The 25811-nt window shown below is 38.9% G+C and overlaps 2 protein-coding genes across 4 annotated transcripts; both read right to left on the bottom strand.

The window, feature by feature from the left end:
• Positions 1 to 1385: 1385 nt before the first annotated feature.
• LOC105566266 (E3 ubiquitin-protein ligase HECTD1) lies at positions 1386 to 13327 on the bottom strand. Of its 3 annotated transcripts, XM_012020136.1 has the most exons (21): positions 12848 to 13327; positions 12476 to 12528; positions 12268 to 12407; positions 11970 to 12204; positions 11557 to 11897; positions 10409 to 11468; positions 8821 to 9217; positions 8408 to 8443; positions 7965 to 8231; positions 7333 to 7886; positions 6349 to 7255; positions 5988 to 6274; positions 5664 to 5921; positions 5372 to 5582; positions 4935 to 5135; positions 4560 to 4819; positions 4290 to 4448; positions 3820 to 4035; positions 2930 to 3745; positions 1806 to 2860; positions 1386 to 1724 (listed from the first exon to the last, which is right to left on the bottom strand). In XM_012020136.1, the coding sequence occupies exons 3-21, from the start codon at positions 12405 to 12407 to the stop codon at positions 1442 to 1444; spliced, it is 7683 nt and encodes a 2560-aa protein (XP_011875526.1). In that variant the 5' UTR covers positions 12476 to 12528; positions 12848 to 13327; the 3' UTR covers positions 1386 to 1441. The 3 variants fall into 3 exon arrangements, with proteins under 3 accessions (XP_011875526.1, XP_011875528.1, XP_011875527.1); XM_012020138.1 differs by lacking the exon at positions 4935 to 5135; XM_012020137.1 differs by lacking the exon at positions 8408 to 8443.
• A 1079-nt stretch (positions 13328 to 14406) lies between these two features.
• LOC105566264 (protein hunchback-like) lies at positions 14407 to 20086 on the bottom strand. Its single transcript, XM_012020135.1, has 4 exons — positions 19858 to 20086; positions 17369 to 17520; positions 16663 to 16806; positions 14407 to 16489 (listed from the first exon to the last, which is right to left on the bottom strand). The coding sequence occupies exons 3-4, from the start codon at positions 16785 to 16787 to the stop codon at positions 15127 to 15129; spliced, it is 1488 nt and encodes a 495-aa protein (XP_011875525.1). The 5' UTR covers positions 16788 to 16806; positions 17369 to 17520; positions 19858 to 20086; the 3' UTR covers positions 14407 to 15126.
• Positions 20087 to 25811: the final 5725 nt, after the last annotated feature.

The raw sequence follows: 25811 nt of genomic DNA, 5'->3' as shown, positions 1-25811 counted from the left end.
AAGAAAAGATTAATTCTTTTAAGATTTCCTTCTTGCACAAACTATTTTCAAAGTACGATAGCATCTCTAGTGAAGACCTGGCTATATTTAATATGGCTATCTAAGTGAAAAACTTTCAAGTTTTCCTTCCACGAAAATAGCAAATATATTTCAGATTGATGGAAGAAAAAAGAAACAAACAATTCAAATTCGGCCAACTTTATAATAGTTTATGCAATTAATAAACGTCAAAACACGTCACTTCCAGATGTTTTCTAAATCTTGCAATAATTACATAACATACGTATACATACATACCCACATACACGCATACACACGCACACACATGCACCGCACACGCATTCATGCGTGTTGTGTGCATGTGTTTGAACAAATTCTTCATGACTTGCCACGTACGAGAAAATAATACATCTGTCACAAGTTGTTAAATCTGATTAATTATAGCTTATTAATCATTACATTCAACGACTAATGGTATCTATGGTAAAATAAAATAAGAGAATAATTACACTAATTCACGCCAAAAAATTACATTAAATATAAATATGTATAATATATATCATATATATGTACTTTTCGTCCTATCTATATTTAATATATTGGGTTGATTCATAAATTTCTTCCAACGCAGATATCGTTTTATCTTTTCTCATCGTCCCAAGTTACCAATTGTATTTAATATAAGAAATTTTACCATTTATTTAACAGTAAAAGGTCACATACAGCATTACTTGTAAAATCCAACGTCAACTCTCTTGTAAATGGAAGATTTCCAAGTACGTATGCACCATATAATAGTGCTGCTATAACGGCTCAACAAATTTCTAGTACGTATAGCGATAGTGATTTGTCAAGTTTCCTTCGGGAAATATCACTTTGAAGAGTAAATCGTGGTGAATTTCCTCACAATGACGGCGTTGCCTCGCTCGGAAAAATTTTACAAAAGAAAATGCAACTCATTTATGAATCAATACAATATATGTATATACGAAATATTACAAAGATGAATATACAGAAAACCAACGTGATTTTAAGAGAGCTTGAAGCAGTGGACGACAAATGTACCATGATTTACCGATCGCAGATTTACTGAAATGGGAAGATTATACGATATTTTGGAAAAATTTGAAAAAAGATGGGGCAACTTTTTTTATATAAATTTAAAAATAAAATTGCGGAAACATCATAGACACATATTTTTCAAAGTCTCAAATTAATAAGTTACCCGACTATTTATACTAATTCGTACGAGAAAAATAAAATTATCAAATTACAACAAAGGCCGTTCTTATACTCGTTCTTATATACACAGCATACATATACATACATGTACGTGTGTGTTTTGTGCGTGTGTATGTGTATGTGTGTCAAGTGTTTTTTTTTTTGTTTTCACATAATCTCTACAACTAATTTGATTGAATTTTGGGACAAAAGCATAAATTTAATTCAAATGAAACCCTCTTTCTCGGGTAGCAGCCAATAGCCTTTCTCTTAGGAGTTCCTCGGTAGGATATTCCGGTAATTTTAAATAATGAACACAGGTGTTAACAGAAGGATAACCACCAGAACCAGCGTCCACTTTCCGCACGACAGTTAATCTGGGGTGTAGATTACACAAACCTCCTGGAGGTAGAGCCGAACAACCGGTGGCAAATTGTAAGAACGCTTTTCTCTCGGAGCCAGTCAATGATAACAACACGTTGACAAATCTTTGGAAACCAGGACTGAAAAGAAATGGCATTGAATGAAATAACGCTACTTATCACGCGAGTCTGTTAAATCAGTAAGTTACTTGTTGGGATTACCTGTCCTTTGTGTATCCTAGTTTTGGCTCGGTGTAATTGAGCAAATCTTCTCTCGTCCATTGTGGATTCTGTTCGCCACAAAGCATCGCTCTCATCTCGTCTGGACTAAAGACATGGAGCTTTTCCATCGGAAAGACTTTTGAGAAGCCCGACTTGAAGGCTTCGAGTTGTCTATAAATTCCCTGGTTAAGGCAGTAATTGATCGTAAGGTTCGCGTATTCCCTCGCATTCTCTATCGTTACTGCAACGTCCGAGCCACCTTCTGCCAATTCCACTTGATCGTGTTGAAAAACTTTCGAACTTGGTGAATACGTCATGGTTAATGCTAAATCTTCGATAGCTACCGAAGTACCCGATGGATGAGTAATGTATAACGACGTTTCTTCGTCAGTGGAGCTTGGTCCATCGGAAAAGGTTCTGTCGCGCTTCGCGATCGCGTTTTGTATCTCTCGGAGAAATTCTCCCCTTACAGGATCTACTTCAACGAGGTCCTCTATGTCCAATAAACCGGCGTACCATGGACAAGGTTCCAACGACGAGTATGCTGCATCGTTTTCTCCTTCTTCCGATATAAAGCTACTAGACATACTGGATGACATGCTCTCCTGCGTAACGCCGGTAAGACCGATCTTTTCGTTAACATTGTTCGAGATATCACCACGGCACATTAATTTTAAGAATGGACGGGATAACGGTAAATCTACTAATCTATTATCCTGGAGAACTTTTGCCAAGAAGACTCCTAGGAACCAGAAGTATCGAACAGCGCGATCGCAACCTGCCGAATCTTGTGGCAATGGGGCTGGGAACAAGCCACTGGCACGCGTCACGTAATATCCCGCAGGCCGAATCTTCTCTCCGGGCACGCACGTTTGCTCCTCGTTTGAGATTCGCGTGGCGTTGTCGTCGGCGGTGTCGTCGCATAACCAGAGCCCAAGGTCCTTGCGTTGCAATTCCGCGGCGACTAGTGCAAAGAATTCCAAGGTAGGCCCGAGACCGGTGCCCTCTTCTCCCACGAACGCTACCTCGAGTATGCTCTTGCGGCTCGCGTGCACCTATGAGAGAGGGAGAGAATGAATACACACGAGTACCATCGTGTATCACATTGTCTCTTTTTCCCTTACCTTCAACACTTGCTCCGCCCAATCCAACAGCTTCTCTCCCCTTGGTACGCTGACTCTTTCGTGCTTGAGCCGGCCGACACGAAATTCGTGGCTGTCATCGCGCCGTGGGCTTAGACCCGGTGCCCTTTGCCGCTCGAGGATCGCGTCTCGTTGCGTTTGTAACCATACGATTGATCGCGAAGCACCAAAAGCGGTGCAACTGAAGTAGAGTCGTCTCGTTTCGAAAGGTAGTAGAAACGGGCAGCTTCGCGCGAGCTCCTCGCACCAATTGGGCAGCGCACTGGCGGCCAGAGCCAACGGGTCCTGAATCTGCTGTACGATCTTGTTGGTGATCTTTTTCGATGTAAAATCATCCGGGTGAAGCCAATAGGTCGTGTCGTTCGACTCGTCCTGCTCCGTCGAGGCGTCCTCGTCCCGGATAGTGCCCAGAACAAATACGTGCCTCAACAGTTGTAGAACATCCTCGACGGTGCATGCGTTTGCGTTTTGCGTCGGATTACGTGAGTACAGCGTGACGATCGGGGTCGCTCTGCCAGACGATTCCTCGTCCCTCGCTTCTTTATATATTATTGTGTAGGTTGGTTCCCATATCCTTTTCAACTTCTCCTGACGGCTGCCCAATTCGGTTAACTGCATCAGTTCCTGGACCGCTTGGAAAATACTAGCGTGCGCGTCCGAAAGCGATATCTCGACATCCGGTATGCCTGGGAAACCTGGTCCTTTCAACGACAAGGAAAGTCTAGGCATAGGCAACGACCCGATGCGACTGTTGACTTGCGCTTCGCTACCAGGAGGGGGAACTTCCAAATCCGTCGTCTATTGTGAAAATATCTCGGAATGGTGTAACTTTTACATATTTATATCTAGTTTGCACAATGCACATTACTCACCTGATTGATGTTGGTTCGGCCAGGACGTGGATCGAAAGCAGGAATAAGAGCGGAAAATTGACGCTTCAATACAAACTCGTCGTCCCATGCGCGCCTCTTGCTACTCTGCGGTGCTTCTTCTTCCATGAATGCCGCGAGGAGATTACGACTTACCATTACTTCTTCGTACTCGCCTTCGCAGCCGTCACCTTCTTCCTCATTTTCTTCATCTTCCTCCTGAGATAGTACAGCACAATTTAACGTTAACAAGCACAATTCTGCACACACACACACACACACAGTGACGTTGTCCAATTTCGATCAATCAGATTAATTTCCTTTTTTCATTATTAACGTATCTTTCACGATAACGAAAGTGATGATCAACGAATGTTGATCACTCTGACCGAATTGAAACTTATACAGACTCATCTTACAATTATAATTGTACCCCCGATACAACTCTCTCTGAAATGAAACCGCGCAATTACTTCTTGATCATTTTCTTCATTATCCTCTTCCTCTTCCAGGACACCGTCCTCGTCATCTTCCAACTCGGTCAAAAGCGTAGGGCCACCGGTAGTACGACCTCCTCCAGTGCTAGAAGTCGCTACACCTCCGCAGGATTCCAAGAAATCTTCAAGACTGACCTGGCATCACGGACATTAAGGCGACGTTAAATCTCGCACTTTGAGGGAGTACCGATATTGGTTGCTCAGAAAGGAAACTAGAGCATTTTACAGGTTAAATGGTAGTTTTACCTGCTCGCTATCGCTACTTGTACTAGTCAGAGACATGGTAAGCGCTTGTCCTAAACCTGGTCCAGTTGTCGTAGTGACGCCACTACCGGCTACTTGTCCGCTACTCGTCAAACTTGGATAGCTTTGCGCCGTACTAAGTAAACCACCAGGAAAATTGGGACTGAGTGCCAATCGTACGAGACTAGATACAGAATTCGGTCCTCGAATTGGATTACAACTCGTATTAGAATTTGAGGCGAGATGCTGCCCACCCGCAGGTCCTGGAAATGTCTTACAGTTATTCGCTACGAAAGATAGCATTTTTAAGCAGATATAAAGCTTGAAACAACAACAAGAATGATAATAACCGGGTAAGGATTTAATTTAGGAACTAACCTAATGTTCGTCTTCGCGCCATTGCGGCAAAAGTTTCCAATAAACCAGTAGCAGCTGTTGATTCCAAGGTATTGTTAGCATCGGAACAAGCGAGATTAGGCACAGATACCGACATGGGATTGGTAACCACAACAGGACAACCGCCCGTTGCATTTTGCGTAGACGAGCTAGCTTCTTTCTCTCGAGTACAGTCTTTAGCAACTAATTCGAAGGAAATGTACGGAACTTTTACATATCAGCACGAGCACGAGGAAAGAGAAAATCAATGTTTGGTCACGGATTAAAGTGCGGTCGTGTATCTATACCGCATACAAACATGAACGAGTGTTTAGTTATCTCTCGATCTGATTTAAATCTGATTAAGCATCGCAGTGCTCAAATTAGTAGTAGTAGTATATTGTAAGGTCGCGGAAACGAGTTATTATCGATACACATACCATCCGCGATCCCAGTAGGATGATGTCTCGGTACAGATTTAATCCTCAACGAGTTTTCCTCCGACTCGCCGGAGACGCTGATTCTAACGGGAACTAAACCAAGTAGCTCACCACTCAGAAAACTGTTGGTATTGTTACGTAATCTGTCAGCACCTTCTCTCATACGGTCGAGAACTTCCGCGGTTTCCAAACTCAGCAAGCCTCCGCTAGCCTGCATCGCATTGTATCGATTTGTCAGTATGTCGTATCTAACGAAGCTAGGTGGGGTGATTATTAAACAACTTCAATTCACCTTGTTTCCTCGTACCGTGGCGAAAAGTGGTTTCGAACTGGACGCCCGGTTACTAGTGCTGTTAACCGGGCAGTCCGTATTGAGGGTGAGGCTCTCGACGATAGTGGCTAGATCGCTAGTAACGGTCGTGTCCGGTCTAGGATGCAATACGACGGAAAGCTCGCTCGTCGAGTTCGCTCCGCTCTCCCCGGTCACGGCAACCACTGCTTCCGCACGGGCCACCGATAGCACACTCTCGGCTATCGATTCGGCAGCCTGCTGCATGTCGCAATTGGAATTGAGTAATCGAGAGTCAAAGCAAGGAGCAAACGCGATAAGTAATACCTTTGCCGCTAGATTATCCGCGCTCGCGGCTTGATCCGTAGAAGCTACCGAGCCACGCATAGCGGTATCGGTGCAATCGGGTAGACTAGGAGTACTGTTTGACTTTCGACCCGTCAAAACGCCCCCGCCGCTCTTACATTTTGCGGCGCTGTCCGTGTCGAGACCAGCGCCAACCAATCTGAGGTCGTACTTTCCCTCGGCACCCATCCGGTACGAATTCGATCCACCGTGATCCCACGTTACGTCTATCCATCCGTTGTGCAATTCTCCCGTGACTGTACCTTCGCCTGTATATCGAGAAGATGCTTTGGACGTTGCTTATTAATCGTATATCTATACGCTCTCGTGTAGTACACTATACCTGGTGGTACGCCATCCTGATCCCTCCATTTCCAATCTAGACCTCTAGCGACTCGAACCCCCGCAGCTAAATGTTTGAGAACTTGCGTCTTGATAAACCTCCGTTGCTTCCGCACGCCGGCCTCGGCCTCCTTCGCTGCGCGACCTAAATCTTCGCATACTCCAGTGACCTCTCCGTAAACCTCGAAGCCAGACACGGACAGGTAATGCGTTTGTCCGGACGCATTCTTCCCAATTTGCTGTAGACGTAGATGCCGCCAGCCCTGCGTCTCCTCGCCCGGTGGCTCCAACGTCCAGGTAGACGTGCTACCTGGCTCGTTTAGAGAGCAATCGTCTACATGAGCGTACAACGTAATCCAGGTGATGCCATCCTTGGACGCTTGAAACATCCAGTTTCTCAAGGCGCTTCTACCGTATCCTCTCGCGTGTCTCAAGGTGTATGCGCTCGGGATAATCCAGACGCCAAGGTCTATCGAGAACCACGCCCGTTTGTCGTCGTTGGTGTGACAATTCAATGCCGACGGGTCACGGCTGAGTATATCCTCGAGGTGGCCGTACGGCAGGTTTCGTCCGTCGCTCGACGTCACGACGACTAGACCGTACTGGCCCGGATTCACCCATTCGGAACAAGTTTTAGCATTCGTTCCGATCCAATATAGCAAGCCGTTCTCGTCGAAATCGTGCTGATACTTGAACGTTATTCTACCTTCTTCCTTTAATCTCTTGACAAACGCGAACGTCGATCTGTCGTGGTCGTGCCATTGCTTGGCTACCATTTTCAACAGATGGTTCTCCAATTGCTGTATCGTGCTCAACGGTTCCATCTTTAAGCTACGACCGGATCGGTCTATTAACGCGCTCTCGCTAGAAGCCTTCTCCAGTCGGAAGCGTAATCTCCTTGTCAAGATCTGCGTGAGAAATCATATCTACATCAGAAATCTACATCGTGAGTGTACGTCGATCATGATCGTTATCGTTGACATACCTGTAAGCCGTAGCCCGATCCGGGTGTGTCGTACAGATATACCGGTAACTTTTCTATCGATTCCAGCACCGAGACCAACTTGTGGACTAAAATTTTCGCCGAGTTAGGCTCCTTATTCGTGTCCTTGGTTTGGAAGCAGCTCTTGAACGCGGTTATCCTTTGCATTCTGAGCTTGGTCGCTCTCAGGGTCGGGGGCGAGGGTCCAGGAGGCGCAGCCAGCAAGGCGAGCAACGCCTGCACAAGACCACTCGAGTGTAGCTCGTACGCGGACACTCGACCCTCCTCATTCAACAATACTTTCAGCTGTTCTAACGCAGTTTGCAATATATTGCGCCATTCGCGACTTCCAGATTGTTGCTTCTGAGACGCTCTCTCTATCTGATTGACAATGGCACCGAGCTTAGCGACTACACCGCGTGGTTGTGCTTGTGCCGCTTTGAAGTAACGCTCGTATATCTCCTGCGCCTGTACCTTTACCTTTTGTTTAATCGCTTCGATCTTTGACCTTAATCTCTTGCCCCTTTTGCCAGTCCAACCCGCTGCGAATTCTGGACCTGTGTGTGTGTGTGTGTGTGTAAATTCAGCAAGAAATTACGAGAAATAAATAATAGCTACGTTAACAATGATCTTACCTAAGCTCGTTTCCGCTGTAAAGGAATGCTTAGTACCTCTGTTTGACTCAAAGATAAAACCTGGCAAGTCTTCCCTTAGAATGGTCGCCTGTTGTTGGCCATCGCTATTATGTATACACAATTCGCTCTCTTTTCTGCTGGATAATGCCCAATTTCCTACGACCAGACGTGTGGTGCCAGGCCGAGAGAGCACAGGCTGACTTACAAAATTCACTTTCAACTGACTACGCGCTCTCTGTAGTTTCTCTAGAAATTCCCCACGATTTTCTGCAAGATAAGAGTACATCGTGTTAGGAGCTGACTCGTCCCGCTCAAACAACATCAAATCAAGTATGACGGAAGAGGAAAGATGAAAGAAAGAGAGAAAAGTTGTGACAAATATATCTTAATATCGCGCGTCTGTAATAACTAAACGATACGAGTTAAACACGTATGTGACCTACCTTCAGTGGTAAGCGACTCTGTGTTCCTCCCCTTTCCTGTAGGCAGTTAGTAAAACCAGTTATTCTTTACATAGTTCCCCTCGCGAAAGTTAATCACAAATGGAAAATAAAGTGTAAAGTGACGTTGAAGAAAAGAGAGAGAGATATATATATATATAAAGATATCGTTAATGATGAAAAGGGATAAAAAGCGGCAATCTCTCCCCCCTCTCTGATAGAGAAAACAACATCAGCAGGATGGAAAAAGTGAAAAATGTTTTTGTCAAAATGTAAGGGATCAAGCGAGCGAGCGAGCGAGCGAGCGAGCGAGCGTGCGTGCGTGCGTGCGTGCGTGCGTGAGTGCGTGCATGCGTACGTGCGCACGTGTGTGTGCATGTGCGTGTGTTGCGAGCCGGGTGTCTGTGCATGCTCACCCGATGTGTCCGTTCCACCTTCTGGACTTCCGCTAGAGTACATAGTTGCCAGTTTGCCGTCAAGGATAAATCTAAACCATCCGTTACTTCCATTCGATAGTTCTAGAGCTGCCGCGTCGGACCAGATGTAAAGACAATCACGTCCTCGACATATGCACCAATCTCTCCAATGATACGCTCTTCCTATTAACAATTCTTTCGCATCTTCCATTCTTTGCTCTTCTCCCACTTGATTCGATTCTGCTTCTGGCTCGGGTGTAGTCTCTTGTGGTCCGGCTAAAGCGGCAACTTTTGAAAATACTCCTAAACGTGCGAAATGTTCTAAGAATTCATCTTTGCCTTTAATCATCAGATCCTGTATCATTTGCAAGACAACCAAATGACCGTCCTCATCTTCCTGTTAATATTAGAACACACAAGTTTTTAAACGGTTTTAAAACATATAAAATGCGAAGAGTTAATAAAGATAAAAATAAAAAATTGTCTTCTGAAACGTAAAACAAGGGCAAACGCTGTGTGTCTTTTACTATTATATACATATAAAAAGAAAAGGAGGCTCTTTCTACTTGGCAAAAAAACCGTAATGGCTGCAGTAGACGGTTATAGCTAAGAACGGTGCATCGTTCTTTCTTATTCATTGGAAAGAAGGTAAATATCTTTAGATCCCAGCAACGGCAAACAGGCAGTAGACGAGAGTAGATGTTGCCAAATTCGTCATCTTTGACAAAACTTTCAAAGTGCTATCTCTCTATCTGCCCTCTCGATCTCAATTCTCGTATCGACTACTTTTATTTCCTTTCTTACGAGATGAAATTTGTTGGAGAGACCAATTACTAAGAGAATAGCGACGCAAGATATCTCCGAGATGATTCTAGTAATTTGACTCGAGCAATATGCAACATCGAATGTAACAAGACATGCGTAAGTTTAATTTTAGTGAGTTAAATTTCACGCTTCAATTACAACGAGTGCATTTTATTATGTTAATATTAAACATCAAGTCTCGAGATAGTTATTAATTGAAAAACTGAAATTGGAAACTTGCGGTACACTAGGAACAGCGTGAGAAACGATCAAGGTAAGTTTTCGCAAGTAGCGGGCGATAGAACGATGCAAAAGACGTTACCGTCGTGTCGAGAATGTAGTTGCGAAAACTCGAAGACTTGCGAGTTGTAAGGCCGGGTAATTTTGGACCGAACGTCTTAAAAGCGTCTGTAGGTGATGATAATGGCGCCTTTATCTCATGTTCCTGTGAACAGTCTCGGCTAAATCACTGATTTATACACACTGTGTGAATCTACTGTCTCTCTCTCTCTCTCTCTCTCTGCCTGCATGCATGTTGGGATCGCCACAATGTTTTGTTTTGTCTTTGAGATCGGACCTTTGACGGCTCGATAAGAGGACATTTCTATTTTCGCGGGAGATGTACATAATGGAGAAATAGACGTGGAAAGGGGTATCCTTTTCCCTTAAGAATACACATAGATCTTTCTCTAGGTGTACTCTTCTCTCGATATAAACTAATGGCCATAACAGTTCTTTATTAAACACGAAATATTGTGTTTAATAGTTGATTAAGGATGCTTACCTCATTGTCCAAAACATTGGCAATTACTTCTACGAGCATAGCTCCACATCCTCCGGTTCTATCAGATCCACAAGTTTCTATGAGCAATTCTGGCTGGATGTAATGCACCATTTTTCGAATCAAACTTAAGCTCGCTTTTCTAACACTTGGTAACATAGTCGACTGAAAAGTTGCACAAAACACCGGCAACAATCTTTTCAGGTAAACAGGCGCCATTTCAGGATCGCCCTTGGGTTCCGTAAATTCTTCCACTTCCGTCTCAAGTTTCCTATGCTCTTGACTCGGTGGCAACATCCATTCTCCAGGCGACTGTAAAATGGCTGCTACCTCTCTGTGTCCTTCGTCGACACGTTCTCTGGCTTTATCCAGAGGCGTTTTACCATCCTCGTCCCGCAAATCAGGATTGGCACCGTGCCTGAGGAGAACCTTGGCGATAGCCGGTCTTCCGAAACAAGCCGCGTAATGTAAGCTGGACGATCGTTGACCTTTGTTTACGTCCGCTCCTCTGTCGCAGAGAAACTCGACCATCTCTTGCGTGCCGAATGCCGAAGCCCAATTGAGTAAGGTTTGTCCGACGTCGTCCATAAAGTTAACTTCGATCCCTCCCGTGTCGATCGCCTCGATCAACGCATCCGTGTCCTTGGAACGTATGCAGTCGATCAATTGCCTGTGGGACTTTTCTCCGGCGCTATCCAAACGTCTCAGTCTTGGTAGCAAGGGGCCAGACGGGCCGCCGCTAGTACTACGTCCCAACGCCGATCTGCCCTCGAACAGTAAGACTAGTAAAAGGTCGATCAGTCTCATGGAGTCAAGAGCGCATCGCTCGTCTCCCTTTAGTGCCTTTTCTATCGCGTCTGGCAATTCCGAGCGTAGGAGATCGTGCGTGATGGACGGTGAGCCTCTGCAAAGGGTCGACAAGAGGCTGATTATGGTCGAGACAGAGGCGCAGGACTTTGGTTCCGGAGTTGGAACTGTGCTCACGGTACTGGATGGCGGGGGTGTCTTTGGGTTGCTGCAAGTTGCCGTGGCGGATGTGCCAGGGCCTGCTGCATTTGATAGTCTGCAAAAGAAATTTATTTTTATTCGAAATTGGAAATTGAAAATTTCCTCAAGGAGAGAGAGAGCATAAACTGTCGATCGAAAGATACCGGTACAAAAGTTCAGAAACTAATCCGTTGGATGCCAGCGGCGCGGGATCCGTTCCCCTTCTGGAAAATCTGTCGGCCAGCGAGGCGAAGCAACGAAGCGCCCCGTCGGCGACATGTGCGTCCTCGTGCCTCAGTAAAACCGATAGAGCCTCTACGCAATCGGGCAGAGCCTTATCTTGAGGTTCAACCTTGCCGCATAATCGAGTAACGACTGCCATCGCCGAGTGCAACGTGTCCCGGTGTACGCGCGCTCCGTGCTCTCGGATGAAACACAAGGCGCAAGGCAGACCACCAGCCTCGAACACGGCACCCGCCTCTCTCGCGCACACAAGTTCCAATACCTGTATACATTATCAAGTGTGTGTGTACACGAGTATTTGTAAAAAGGAGAGGAATTCGATCGCGGTCGATACCTTTATACATTGCTCCGCCAAGTCTCGGCTGACCCTGGAGCCGAGTCCAGCGCCAGAGAGGCGACTGCAGATAGCCTTTACGGCACCCTCCATGGCGACCACTCTGCGCGTACATTCCGCCGAGACGTCCAAGTAGTACGTGATGGCTCGAGCGGTCACTTCGAGCACGCTATCTGGTACCAATTCATCCAGAAAGATTCTGCAGAGAGCCGGGAGGAAGGTCCGCGGAGGACAGCTGAGAACGCAATGCAAAATGTTTGTACGTTGCACACGCTGTACGCTATTAACAATGATTTACCATTCGAAGCAACGATCCACATTGTCGGACATGAGTAACAGCATACACAATTGTTCCAATGCGATTAACTGCATGTCCCTCTCGTCTCCTTGCCCCATACTGAGCCATTCTAGCAAAGTCTCGGGATCAACTTCCGCCATCTGAAAAAGAAAAGGAGATTTATTCCATTCATTCATAATTGGCAGCACAAGCAAACGTTTCCACTTACCTTACAACTTTGAATAGCTAGAAAACCGAACGGATCGATTTTATTTCAATACTCTGAAAGTTTGATAGAAAACAGATGATTAAACTATGCAAATCACATGTACGTATGTATAATTGAAACGACACAAGCTCCGATCCGAGAGAGAGGTTACACTTGCGGGAATTGACTCGTCATTCGTTATGGCTTATGGCGAGTCATTACAAGTAAGCTAACTAAGAGGGTACCTAACCGTGCGTAACCTTCGATACGTGGCTTACGAGTGTGCATAAATGCGGACAAAGAGATGGTATATTTCGGCAGACTTGTTATATTCACGCATCAGGCGCAGCGATCGTCGACGCATACACGTAAACGCCTATCGTTGGAACGTACCGTTGTACAAGGCATTCCATTCTTCGTGATAGGTCAACTCGGCATCCTCTTGCACAAGTGTCGTCCACCGACACGGAAAATCATACAGATCGTCTATCTCATCCGTTAACAACGCGCGAGCTGCGTTGGCTGTTAACGGATCGACTTAACAAAGCACTCGCACCGCAAATAATTTCTCCTTTTTATATCGTCGATACGTCACGTACATACACTCCTCGCCATTTACATATGTGACGTTCATGCTCGATGTAGACTGGAATCACGCAACTCGCAACACAGTCGCAACAGTCGCCACCCGCCACCCGCCACTCGCCACTCGCCACTCGCCACGCTTAATGAGCAGTAAGCCGAACTTGCATGTAAAAGAGATATGGACGCGAATTTATACGTCGCGAGAGAGAATACGTCGTCTCCGTCTCCGTCTCCGCGCGATCTGCTTCATAATATACTTGTTCAATATACCGTCGCGACTCTACGGAAATTTTCGTCAACGTCGTGTTCCTCGGGAGGTAATTAATCTCGATGTTATCGACTGTCGGTCGACATCCATCGATCCATCTACTAGTTCATCTCTCTCAAACTTTTTCATTTCATTTTACTGGTTATTACAATACAATTTATACTCATCATTACAATACAAGTGCTTTGTATTTGAAATGTTACATGTAATATTGAAGAAAAACATATCAATGGACAGAAAGGTCGTTGTTCGACTTTTACTGTCTACACTACGTGTCAAAATTCTTATATCGAGATAAGTCTGTCTGGCTTACGAAAATGTATAATACCTGGCGAAAAAAGTGAGAGATGACGTTTACATTTATTTATCAAGAGTTGCAAACACCTGGTTAATCTTTTAGTGACAATAACATATTTTACAAACCCTTGGAAAACTGCAGTGGAAACGTTTCACAACTTGTAACCGTCAACATGTCATAAACAACTCCATGTTATATCTCACAAACAATTCAATATGTGTTTTAAAACTCAAATGAAACGTTTAAACAGACTTGTTATAAACTTTTATAATAAACACATTATTTTCGCCAGGGATATTATACTGTATGCATGTCACATTAACAACTAACAACAAAAGACAAGTATAGTTTTAAATTAAAAGAAAATTTTTGTCATCGAAAAAGTCTAAACATCCTCAAAGAAAGATATCCGCTTGTTAAGATTTTTGTATCGATCGTTTATATTATTGCGAGAGAAGAAATCAAAAGAAGCATCAGTCAAAAACAGAAAAAATGGAAGAAAACAAAATAATAATTGAGAAACATAGCAATATGTGTGAAATTTATAAAAATAAAAAATCTGCAACTCTTAAATAAAACTCGAGAATTTTGTTCTTGGAGTTTGCTTCATCAGTTTGATGCATGCGTACGATACTATGATGAGAAAAAATATAGGTATTTGTAAGAAAAAGAGTTGAAGAAAATCTGCAAACTCTCAAAGATTATCTCTCAAGTTAGAATGCAGTTTCTTCATCTCGCTACATACATATGTATAGAAACGCATACTTGCATATTGTATATTAATTGTCTAATTTTACATAATTGCAAAAACAATTTTTGCATTTAATATCGATTAATTTATTATTGTTGAAGAAAATTAATGCAAATATAGTTTGCATTGGGAAGAAATACTTGTGGTGTCCGATAATTATTTAATTAGATCGTGTAAACCGCCACTTTGTATTACTAAATAAAGAGAAATAATTATATGCAATTTAATCTAAATCACAGCGTTCTTCGTCATTTTTCGTCTATTCAGTCATTGATAAAGATTGAGTCAGTGCTGATTCTACACGGAAAGAATATTCTCTTACAATTAGAAATTATCCTGAAAATAAGTTAGTTATTTTCTCATTAATATCTACTATAATGAAATAGTAAAATTTAAAAAAACTCTCATAAATTTTCAAGATAAATTCTCTCCTTTTGTATGTACACGTCAGCAACAACTAACCTTGCATTTGCAATATTAATTTTAATACCTTTGGTCCACTTTATCAATATAATTTAACATGAGTAATGCGAAATTTCTTTGTTTTTCCATACATGTGCGTACCTACGATATAGATTTATGTTTTCATTTAAACATTGCATCATCCTTTCCTTTTGCTCTTCTTTTCTTTAAATTATACATGGAGCCGATGGAGCGTGCTGTGAGCAATAACGCTTCGTCGAAGCATCTTTACATTCGATACTTTTGACTAGAATAATTTTTCCCGTTTTTCAATCGAAGCGCTTTCGTATAGGCATTTTTATTTCTATTTAATGCTCCGATCGAGCGATATGCAGAAAGAAGGATAGTTTATCGATGCATTCCTGGCCGCATATGTTACATGTGTAAGGATCATTAAAGTTGTGACAACCCATATGCATGGCATACATGATTACATTGCCGAATATAATTTCGCAGTAGTGGCAGATGAGGTCGGCATCGAATAAATCGGCAACCTTAATGTCCTCGACCCTCGGATTTACCTGGCGGAAACCGTCCGAGTCAAAGGACATACCTTCGTTTTGCTCACGTTCCAGCTTGATCGCTTTACCTTTACGTTTACTAGTGCCGGTGACTTTCGGCGAATTCGCGCCAATTCGCGCTAATGCCCGAAACTGAAGCTGATTCTCTTGGATCACCTCAGCGATGCGGAGATCCAACGGTGCGTCTGTTGTAGACTCGGTAATTCTCCTCTTCTGGTACTCCAACTCGGTAGTTTTGCTATCGGACAAGTGATGTTTGCTCACCTCGTTACATTCTGCCTGCAACGCATTTCGGACAAGCATCTCCGTCAACGTACCGGATTGCTCCATTCTCCGCATATTTTCCGCCACGTCTTCGCCAAGCGAAACGTGACTCGACAGATTGAAAGCAGCAACCAAATCGCTGTAAGGGAATTGGCTCTTATTTGTGCTACTTTCATTTATCCAATCGTTGGTCGTGGCGACAGTTAAGTAACGAGCAACCGGCGAATCAAGTGACAAGGAGTCGCCGATCTGATCGTTCGTGGTGATGGTCACAGTGCTGTTTCGTTCCTCTTTAGCAGGCCTGCGCCCGCGTTTCGTACCGTAGACATCGATGATGGACAGCGGATTCGGCGAGCCGTCAGCGTTCAATACCATCGCCGGCTGATGCTCCTTCTTTCGCAGATGCTTCTTTAGCGTGTTGCAGAACTTGCTCTTGTATGTACAGTCCGCGCATCTGTACGGATAGATGTTGGAGTGCTTCTTCAGGTGGCTAGTCAGCATTGATTTGCTCACGCACGTATACAAACACTTTTTGCATTTGAACGGCTTGGAGCCGTCGTGAACGCTAAGCCAGTGATGGTTCATATGATGCTTGTACTTGGTAACGAAGGAGCACTCGGAGCATGTAAAGCCTTTTATGTGGCAACGCATATGCTCCCAATATTCCATCTTCGTGCCGGCTACGAAATTGCATTGCTTGCACCTTTTAGCCTCTCGGAAGCCTCTGTCTCGCCTGCTTTGCAGATTCGCGCGGCAAGTCTCTTCTGCTTTGGGCTCCATTACTGCGAAAGATGAACAACCGTCTGCATTTAAGGGGGCTTTAACATTCGAATCGCTGCGTTGCTTCGGCGTGCAATGGCTAACTAGATGCTCGGTGAATTCTGACCTAGAAATTTACCAATTTATCGACCAATGTTTTGCCGTTGCCTATGCACTAAACGTCAAATTTCAGATCACCATTTGTCACACATGCATTTATACAAATGTATATATTTGAGCCCAAAATGCCTGTGTGCGGTGCTCGTCATTACAACATTTATTGTGTAGCGATTAATTTACCTGCTTGACGTTGCGAATATACATGACGGACACTGCAGAATGTCTCGCACAAGATTGATACGCTCGCCGAGTAACGGAATATTGGACATGGTGCTCAACAATCGATTAGCTTGATATTTATCCATTCGTATATTTGCCTACAATCTGTCGTAAACAAATTATTATTCACTTCTCGACGAGTTGTTGGTGCAATGATTGGTGGAAAGGAAACATTGAAACATCAAAACAAAGGAAGAGTCGACATCGAACAATTTCGTATGTCTAGCAAGTAATTTGACTAATCAAACGATAAGTGTATCTGATACCAGTTAATCATCTTTCCTCTTATCCGACTAATGTGTGCAAACACGTTGAGAGTATATTTGTATAAGACGACAAATATGACATTTCAAAATATCTTTTTGCACATATGTGAAAATATTATATGTGTCTTTGAGAATACATTTTGTTTAAATTGTGCAAAGAGAGAAAGTCTCAATAATCACATATATATTGTAATTATATGTATAAGATATAGATCCAGAAGAAATTATTATGTTATATGTGTATACACATTTATCCTTTAAATAAAATTTAAAATAAAAATTCTTATCTATTACACACAGTTTTCATCGTTCCATACTTGATGCAATTGTCAATTATATAAGTATGGTGCAATTATAAATATAGTAAATAATTGGAAAGGTGGCGTGCGCTAATTACTCACCGTGATACTCCATTATTTTCATAGCAATTCAAAGCAATCATGGTTTCTCGATAGCAGAGATTTTATTATTTCTTGACCATAGCCCATTCTTGTTATTGATTCCATGCGTATATTAAAGGACCCGTACAATCTTCTTTTTATCTTGTTAGACTCTTTTGAAACGTTAACAGAAATTAAGAACTTGAAGCAGTCAAAAACTTTCATGCTTCAGACTAATTTCTAGACTAATAAATATTTTTAATCGTGTTAGATACAAATTTTGAATTAAAAGTAAGCATATTAATCGGGATTAATGTAGTAACATTAAATAATTTTATGGTTATGAATGAATAACAAAAAGAAATAAAAGCTAAGAAATTAAAAATAATAAAAAGGAAGGAACATGTATGTATGTATATCGTGTGCAGCAAGCTTTTAATAACCTCTGTTGTGAAATCAAGTATTTATAATTGGTGAAAATTAACAAACACTTTTCTTGAAATCTCTATTTAATATCTACATGAATAGAAGATGTTAAATTTTCAACATTTATCTGCTCAAGTTACAAATTTCTCGTACGACCAGTATTATCTCCTAGTAAAGGTCGAACTGAGACGTACCCAGTCAGAAATTACTTGTCGATCGACTTGTCGAAACGATGTTTTGTATCAACATCGAAACTGTCATATTGACGTCGATTCGTTACAACTTCGTTCAAGTCATTTCTCCCTGGGTAGTGTTTCAAAATTCTAAGCGAGACACACAGCAAATGGACTATATTTAGTTTTAATTATTTAAAGAAAATTGAAGTATTGAGATAAATTGCTAAATAACATAAAATAAAAAATGTTAAGGAATGCGTAATACAGATATTTAATAGGCATGGGATGCTTCGATCTTAAAATCATTTCACTCGTCGTTTACGTAAAGATTATCAATAACAGAATCTCGGAAATATCATTAATTATTTACGTTTAGTTTTACCAAGAATTTCTTTGCCAATAATTGATAGGTATGATAAATGGTTGAAAATAATTTCAAAACAGAGATGAAATGTAACATGTGCATGTACGTATAATTATACATATAGACGAAAGTCTTTGATTATGAGACAGGTTTCTAATATGAGATAGCAGCTTTTCAGCACCCAAATTATTAACAATGAATTTTCCACTAAACAGATTTCGCTCTAAAGGCAATAAATTCATGGTGGAATCAACTGAGGCTGCCTATTAATTTAACAGAAACTCTGCTAGCCCATATTAGGATCATATCTCATAATAGGGGACTTTTTTTCTATAGAATTTATAATAAGTTTGCGATTTAGTTGAATTTGATTTTTCATTTCTTATCGAAACGGCGTACGTCACGCACATACGCGCGCGCGCGCATCCTTATTACGAATGTATTCAATTATGCAATGTGCAACATGTACTTTTTGTTTATCTATTTATAAAATTCATTTACGCAATTTAACATTACATTATTAATTCATTTATTTATTTATATAAATTTATTAAGTAACATAAAAATCTATAAATTGATCTACATATATGCAAAACTGTGATTAGTGTATTAAATGAAATATATATAATAAGACGGTAAAAATTAATTGGTGAAAAAGATGAGTAAGTAAGTAATTGATCTCTCCATATAATTTTTATATCGCTTGATACGAGAGATAAAGAAACTTATAATAATGTAAAAATGAAGTGAGAGATAAAAAGAGAGCAAGACAGAAAGAGGGGGGGGGGAACGAGAAATTTCAATAGTTTTTACTCACTAGTTTACATGACTCAATTAACAGTAGCGTTTTGTTCAAATCAAAACAATAATTTTCTGCTGTTATAATTGACGAACGATATATTTTGTAAAAAAAGAATTGTCATTAATTGTAAAGTAATTGCAAATTTCAGTCACTCTCTGTCTCTCTCTCTCTCTCTCTCTCTCTCTCTCTCTCTTTGTAAATTATACCTTTAAAATTTATATTATATTACTTTTTGGGAATCTTGATAGAGTAGAAAAGAATTGATTATCAAATTGAAATTAACAAGACAAGTTTAAGTTTTCTCCTTCAGGTATTATTATATCTTTTGGATATTAAGAGTTTACTGTAAATTGACTTTGCAACATATTCAATAAGCAGTTTCAATGTTCGTGAATCAAAACAGTGTATCTCGAAGAAAGTAGAGAAATTCAAAACCTCACTCAAGTTATAAACATAGCTTCGAAAACAAAATTCCTCGCTCTTGTTCTTATAGACAGTTATTTCAAATTGACCAAGAATATTGTTTCCTACTCTCTCGTATCAAACTTCCTTTTCGCATGGTTAGTTGTACAATAATATTTGATAAAATTTAAAATTAATTTAGTAAGCTGATAAATCGTGGCGTGTACGTTTGGAACAAGAATCCGCTTAAATACAATTAGAGATATAATCAAATATCATCCATATAAGAAAGAAATTCTACTTTATGGATCAGTAATAAAAAATAATTATCCGATCAAACCTGATTAGTCATCCTTCGGCTCCGGTTAGAAATTCTCTTTGATACGAGAGATATTTACAAGCGTAGAACACCTACAAATATATTCAAAGAACCACCAAGCATTTAATTGAAGCCACAATATGTTATCACGCGTTGTATCCTTATATATGCACTATGATAAGAATTTACAAGTATTGAATATTTAAAGGAACGACAAGTGAGCTTCAACTAACAACGACAGACTACGTCTCACAATGAAATGAAGCCGTTTATTCATGGGTTTTGTCGATGGGGAAGGGGGGAGGGCAATGTCATCTTCCCTCTCTCGCCCGTCTATCCAATCACGATCCGTCTATCCTATCCTTCGGATTAATAGACGATTCGGCAAACGCTGTTCTTCTTTTCCCACCTCTTTCACTTTCTCAATTCTCCCCCCCTCTCTCTCTCTCTCTCTCACTATGATGACTGCTGAACATATCTTTTGCCCAAAAGTTGCCTACTGTTGCTCCATCTGCTGCGCAAATGAATCCGTTATTTTGATCGCCAATTTTGGTAATCATTTTTATAAATACAAATCCTCTAATTAACTATGAGCCAATTCTTTTAAGGGTTTATATATAATAACAAATAAATACATTTCCTATACAATTGCTTGTCTATTTTCCATGATGTCGATGTGTCATGATGAGTCTTCATGTTTTGTGTTATCAAACAAAGAATGATACAATAAAAAATAATATAGAAATTAATGTTGGCGAAACTTATAGTTATTACATATAGAACACGGCAATAAATAATATGGTGAAACCTTTCCGGGCAGAGTATTAAATTTCAATTTATATTTTTATATTAAAACAATGCCCTTTTACATTTCTCTTTCATAAATCTTACAATTATTATTAATATTAACTTCTATTTTACGTTTAAATGTAATAATTTTAGATAATATAATATAATAGTTTAACATAATATCTCTTTCTCCCGTTTCTTGAGATTATTTGACAAAAACTGATATAGAAAGCGCTCACTATCTATTTTAATGCCTATTGAAATTGCATTAAAATAATCTTGTTTATAACCGTCCCGTAGATTTTACAAGTTTCTCTTTTTATTTTATTGAAGAAAAGAAAACATTTTTCTAAGTAATTATGTAGTCTATGTAATAATGTCAATAAGTATTAGTTAACTATTCAATTGGTAGTAATTTTTTTATCTATTACAGTCGGTTTCACTCGCGCGGTTCTCGCTGCGCTTATACTTGGCGCGAGACACTGCCGTGTCTCCCCATACAGCACCAAAGCTTCCAGAAACATTTCAGAAACATTGCAACATTGCAAATTCCAATGTAATATTGCACAGACGGTTCAGAGACGTTTAATTGTAAGTATATAGGAAATATTATACAATATATATAACAAATATATTATACATATGTAGGAAATATTTATATAAATAACGCATAATGAAATCAATATTACAAATACGTTGCACAGTGCCATTACTGCAATGTTACATTGTAATACGTCTGATGAAGGACATTTCAATGTTGCTTTAAGCTTGCAACAACGTTGCTGAAACATTTCACAACCTCCATGTAATGTTATAGCGTTGCAGTGAAATGTGTATGCAATGTTTCTGCAATCTTTCGGTGCTGTATGGGTCTTGATATTTATATAAATTTTTATTGAATATTTTATATGTATACATACATAAATAAAATAAAACAAGGTTAATTCTACAGATCGTAAATTTTAAGTACACCGATATATATATATATATATATATATATATATATATATAAAATTAATACAATGTAACATATTCTTGTCTTCTTTTTTTAATTAAAGATAAAAATATTTTTCTGAATCTTGAAACTTTGTGTAGGTGTGCAAAAAGGGTTGAACACGCAGCTGTTTAAACACTATTACTCTATTTAGGTTTCAGGTAAGAGAATATGGAATATAGTTTCCAAATACAATGCTCGCTTAACATAATTGTTTACTTTTATTTTATCGCGGACGAGTAACAATAAGAAAGCAATAATAGCAGTTATTTAAATAGTATTTCTCTACTTTTTTTCTACTTATATGTATTATGAATCTTTCTTTTTTAAGAAATATGATAATATAATATGTATATATTTATAAATTGTTTTATTTGATAAAACTATAACATTTATAACGGTATACATATATGTAATTGTTATGTATTACATTGGGAGGAAATAAATATGAAGTCAGAGCTCACGTTTCAACTTATTAATTGCAAATTTTACTCGAATCTATTGAACTTGAAATGATTCTCGACGATAGACCAATGTTATTGTTAGGATCATTGTCGGCTGGCCTTTTGTCACGCGGTGAAACGCAGGCTGCAACGCGCAAATGGCGTGCCTTTCTAAGGACAAACAACACAGCTGACCTACGCTCGTAGCTTTGACCTATTCTTATAGTTCATCTGCCGAAACTACTACTTTAGTAGCCAAACGTATCATATGTTTTCATATGACTTTTCAACGTATGAATCTATTTCACCGATTGTTTTTCGATTAAAAATTGAACTTATAGATATATATTAAAGATGACTTTAATTAAACTCTGATTAATTTAATTTAATTTAATTGATATAGATGGAATTATTAATCTAGATTTGCTCATCCTTATATTGAAACATTCGTGTTTCAATTTTCAATTTTGCATTGACAATATAATTTGTCTTTCTAAAACATGACCTAGTTAAAAAATAATCTTTAATTTCTTTCAACTGTATGTATTTTTCATACATGTACATTTATTATTTTTTTATGTATAATACATAAAGATAATACAAAATTTCTAAAATCAAATATTTTTTATCAGGAAAAATTTCACGTATATCCGGGTTAATTATTCCCGTTTTTTGATATATGGAAAAAATTAAATACGAAATTACGAATTATATATTTTGGGAAATTTAACTGTAAACTATTGTTATGATAGTAATGTGTTGTAATAGAGATGATTTCCGAATAAGCAGAGTTTTATCAAAGCTACTTGTAGAAAATTATACGACACCTGACATTTTAATTTTGAGAGCGGGGGGAGGGAGGGAGAGAGCGAAAGGAATTTAAATAATGTTATATTAGATTTTGTAATAATTTTACAAGTTAGAACACATGATACAAATCTAAAGTAATGTAATATGAAGTACGGTAAGACAAAAAATAGTATAAAGTAAGAAAAATAAGTTAAGCAGATGATGTTATGTATTGGGTATTAGGATTTTAGATGTAAGTTTAGGAATCTGCCAAAAACGGAATGGAAGAGGATGAGTGTATATTAAATTTTTGATTTGTAAACCAAGCTCTACTTCTTAGCTGTAAAATAAAGTGAATAAAAGTATTATCTTTTTGTCACAAGTTATATAATACAAGCGATATGTATAATAAATATTTGCAATTTATTTTATCAGAAATTTGAATAGAAAGTTTATATGTAACAATTGGATTCTCATTGTTATTTTATTAATAAATATATAAATTATCAAATTAATAACTTGAAAACAATAAAATTTACTAAATTTTTCATTTAAATTTATGTCATTAAAATTAAAACTTAAAATTTATTTCAATAATTTGTGACATGCAAACTTTTATTCTACATAAAACGAAATTGTAGAAAATTTTTTAATGTTTAAAATTTTTCGCAATAAATTTAAAAATTAAAATCATTTATGATACTAACATCCTATCTCGACTTATATCCTTCATTACTTCATATTCGTGATTTCACGTCAGAGCCGTATAAATTTTATTTGTTTAATTACGCTGGATGAAAAAAGTGTTTCTTCATTTTTATTAGTTATATAGGAGGAGGGAAGGCAATGAGGTGTATTCTTATTTGTTTCGTGTTATAAGACTGACAATTCTGTTGGCGCGCAGTTCTATTTCAAATTTAGTTATGTTATGCGATTTTCGTGAAATAACTTTAGACTTAGACTTAGAGATAAATATTACCACATGCCTCGGTGGTTGGAGTTGGTGAGATGCCTGTTAATGAGAGGAAGGTCCAGGTTCAAACTCTGGCTGAGGTAAATGTTTCGCAATAAATAAAAAATTAAAATTATTTAGACACTAACATCCTGTCTTGGCTCTTATATCCTTTATTATTTTATATTCGCGTTTAAAATGTCTTTTTAAAAAGTTTACAAACGTAATCTCAAGATTACATTTAATTACAATTAATTGTAGTGACAAGATTGGGCAGTTGCCAATGGCTAGAGAGAGTTAATTGATTAAGTTTTCTTTTTCTATGTTCATCGCTTTTTATTTCTTTTTCTTGCCGATCTTCATTTAACATTTTAACTAGGAGCTTACGTAGAACAAGAGGAATTTGAATATTTAGTGGTTGAATTTATCCTAATCGTTGTCTGGCTATACTTAATTTCACGAGTTCCGGATATTTTTGACTACATATAATGCTTTTCTCAATTCTCGAACGTTATATATTTTAGTTTGCCCTACTGTACTTACTTCTTTCATACTTACCATAGAAATGGACAAAAAAGGATCTTTCTTCTTCCTAATCTCAAGTTGTATGTACACATTTTTCATGCACGCAACTGGTACGCATCTATTTTACATATAGTATACTATAAATAAGATATAAAATTTAATTACATAGCATTGTCATTAATATTACCAGGATTTTCAACTTATGGAGTTTATCGTATAAAAATTCTTAGACTAAATAATTTTTTTGTACAACAAATTATGTACCTTTTTTAATAATATACATTTGCTCATTTCAAAAATATATTATTATATGTATAATATTTGTAACTACTATTTTACAACGTTTTTGTATAAGACTTAATTTTTAACAGTTTCTTCAAATATTATTTAATTGCAACGTTAAAAATCAATTTCGATAAGGCATATAGTTTAGCTGTAATAACTGTTGGAGAGTATCGTTATGGTATAAGGGTACGTGTGCTTATTCCCGCAGCAGAGCTCGCACGAATTCTACATTTTGTTGTGCTATGTGAGATCGATTATGAGGGGTCCAAGTACAGTCGTAACTTGATAAATAAGCAGCAGAGGGTCACACCGTCGTAAGAAGGGTCAGTCGACCGAACAATACCGTATACGCGACCTTTTCACTCCGAGGTTAATATGTGGGCGTTTAAACATCGACAGCCGGACAATACGAAATTTACAGTACGATTTAGAAGACTATTCATACGCTATCGTTGTCCTTCCCAATTTCAATATACATCGGCCAAAAGAAAAGATTTTTGCAGATTGATCGGTTTGCTGAAATCATTCTGAAATATGTTAAATTAAGAGATACAGTAGTGTCTCGCACCAAAATTAAACGTAGTGTAGTCACTAATCGCGTAACTCCCCACGCAGCACCGAAATATTTCAGAAAGCTCTCAAAAGCTGTCAATGAAATATGAAACCTTTCAAAAAAATATTTCAGACATGTTTCAGATACATGAAATGTCCGCGTAGATGAAATATCATAAATGTTTCTGAAATGCTTCAGAAATATCTCTTAAATGCTTCGGAAATATCTCTTAAATGCTTCAAAAATAATTCTGAATGATTTCTATATTACATTTCAATATTAATTTCCAAGTTATATGTTGGATAGCTTTCAATAATATATGTTTTAGAGATTACGTACGAAATATTTCTCTGAAATGTTTTGTAATATTTCTGAAATATTTCAGTGAGAAGGATCGTAAATGATTTCGATAAAACGTTTCAGAAATACTTCTGAATGATTTCAATATTACATTTCAATATTAATTTCCAAGGTATCTTTTGGAAAGCTTTCAATGACATGTGATTTTGATGAAACGTTTCAAAGATATTTCTGAATGATTTCAATTTTGCATTTCAATATTAGTTTCCAAGTTACCTTTCGGAAAGCTTTCTGAAACTTGTTTTGCTGTGTGGGTCAGGATCGTAAGGGAGAAGAATAGGTGAC

Source organism: Vollenhovia emeryi, unplaced genomic scaffold (genome assembly GCF_000949405.1).
Source record: "Vollenhovia emeryi isolate VEMERY1.0 unplaced genomic scaffold, V.emery_V1.0 DF939145.1, whole genome shotgun sequence".
NCBI classification, from domain to species: domain Eukaryota; kingdom Metazoa; phylum Arthropoda; class Insecta; order Hymenoptera; family Formicidae; genus Vollenhovia; species Vollenhovia emeryi.
This window is presented reverse-complemented; position numbering and strand designations above follow the sequence as displayed.

Bases quoted from the DNA above. Each gene is read 5' to 3' on its own strand.
- LOC105566266 (XM_012020136.1), bottom strand. From the start codon at position 12,407: ATGGCGGAAGTTGATCCCGAGACTTTGCTAGAATGGCTCAGTATGGGG. The intron at 9,218-10,408 runs GTAAGCATCCTT...TAATATTAACAG, and splicing joins CCAATGTTTTGGACAATGAG to GAAGATGAGGACGGTCATTT. The intron at 6,275-6,348 runs GTATAGTGTACT...CTCGATATACAG, and splicing joins TCAGGATGGCGTACCACCAG to GCGAAGGTACAGTCACGGGA.
- LOC105566264 (XM_012020135.1), bottom strand. From the start codon at position 16,787: ATGGATAAATATCAAGCTAATCGATTGTTGAGCACCATGTCCAATATT. The intron at 16,490-16,662 runs GTAAATTAATCG...GTAAATTTCTAG, and splicing joins ATATTCGCAACGTCAAGCAG to GTCAGAATTCACCGAGCATC.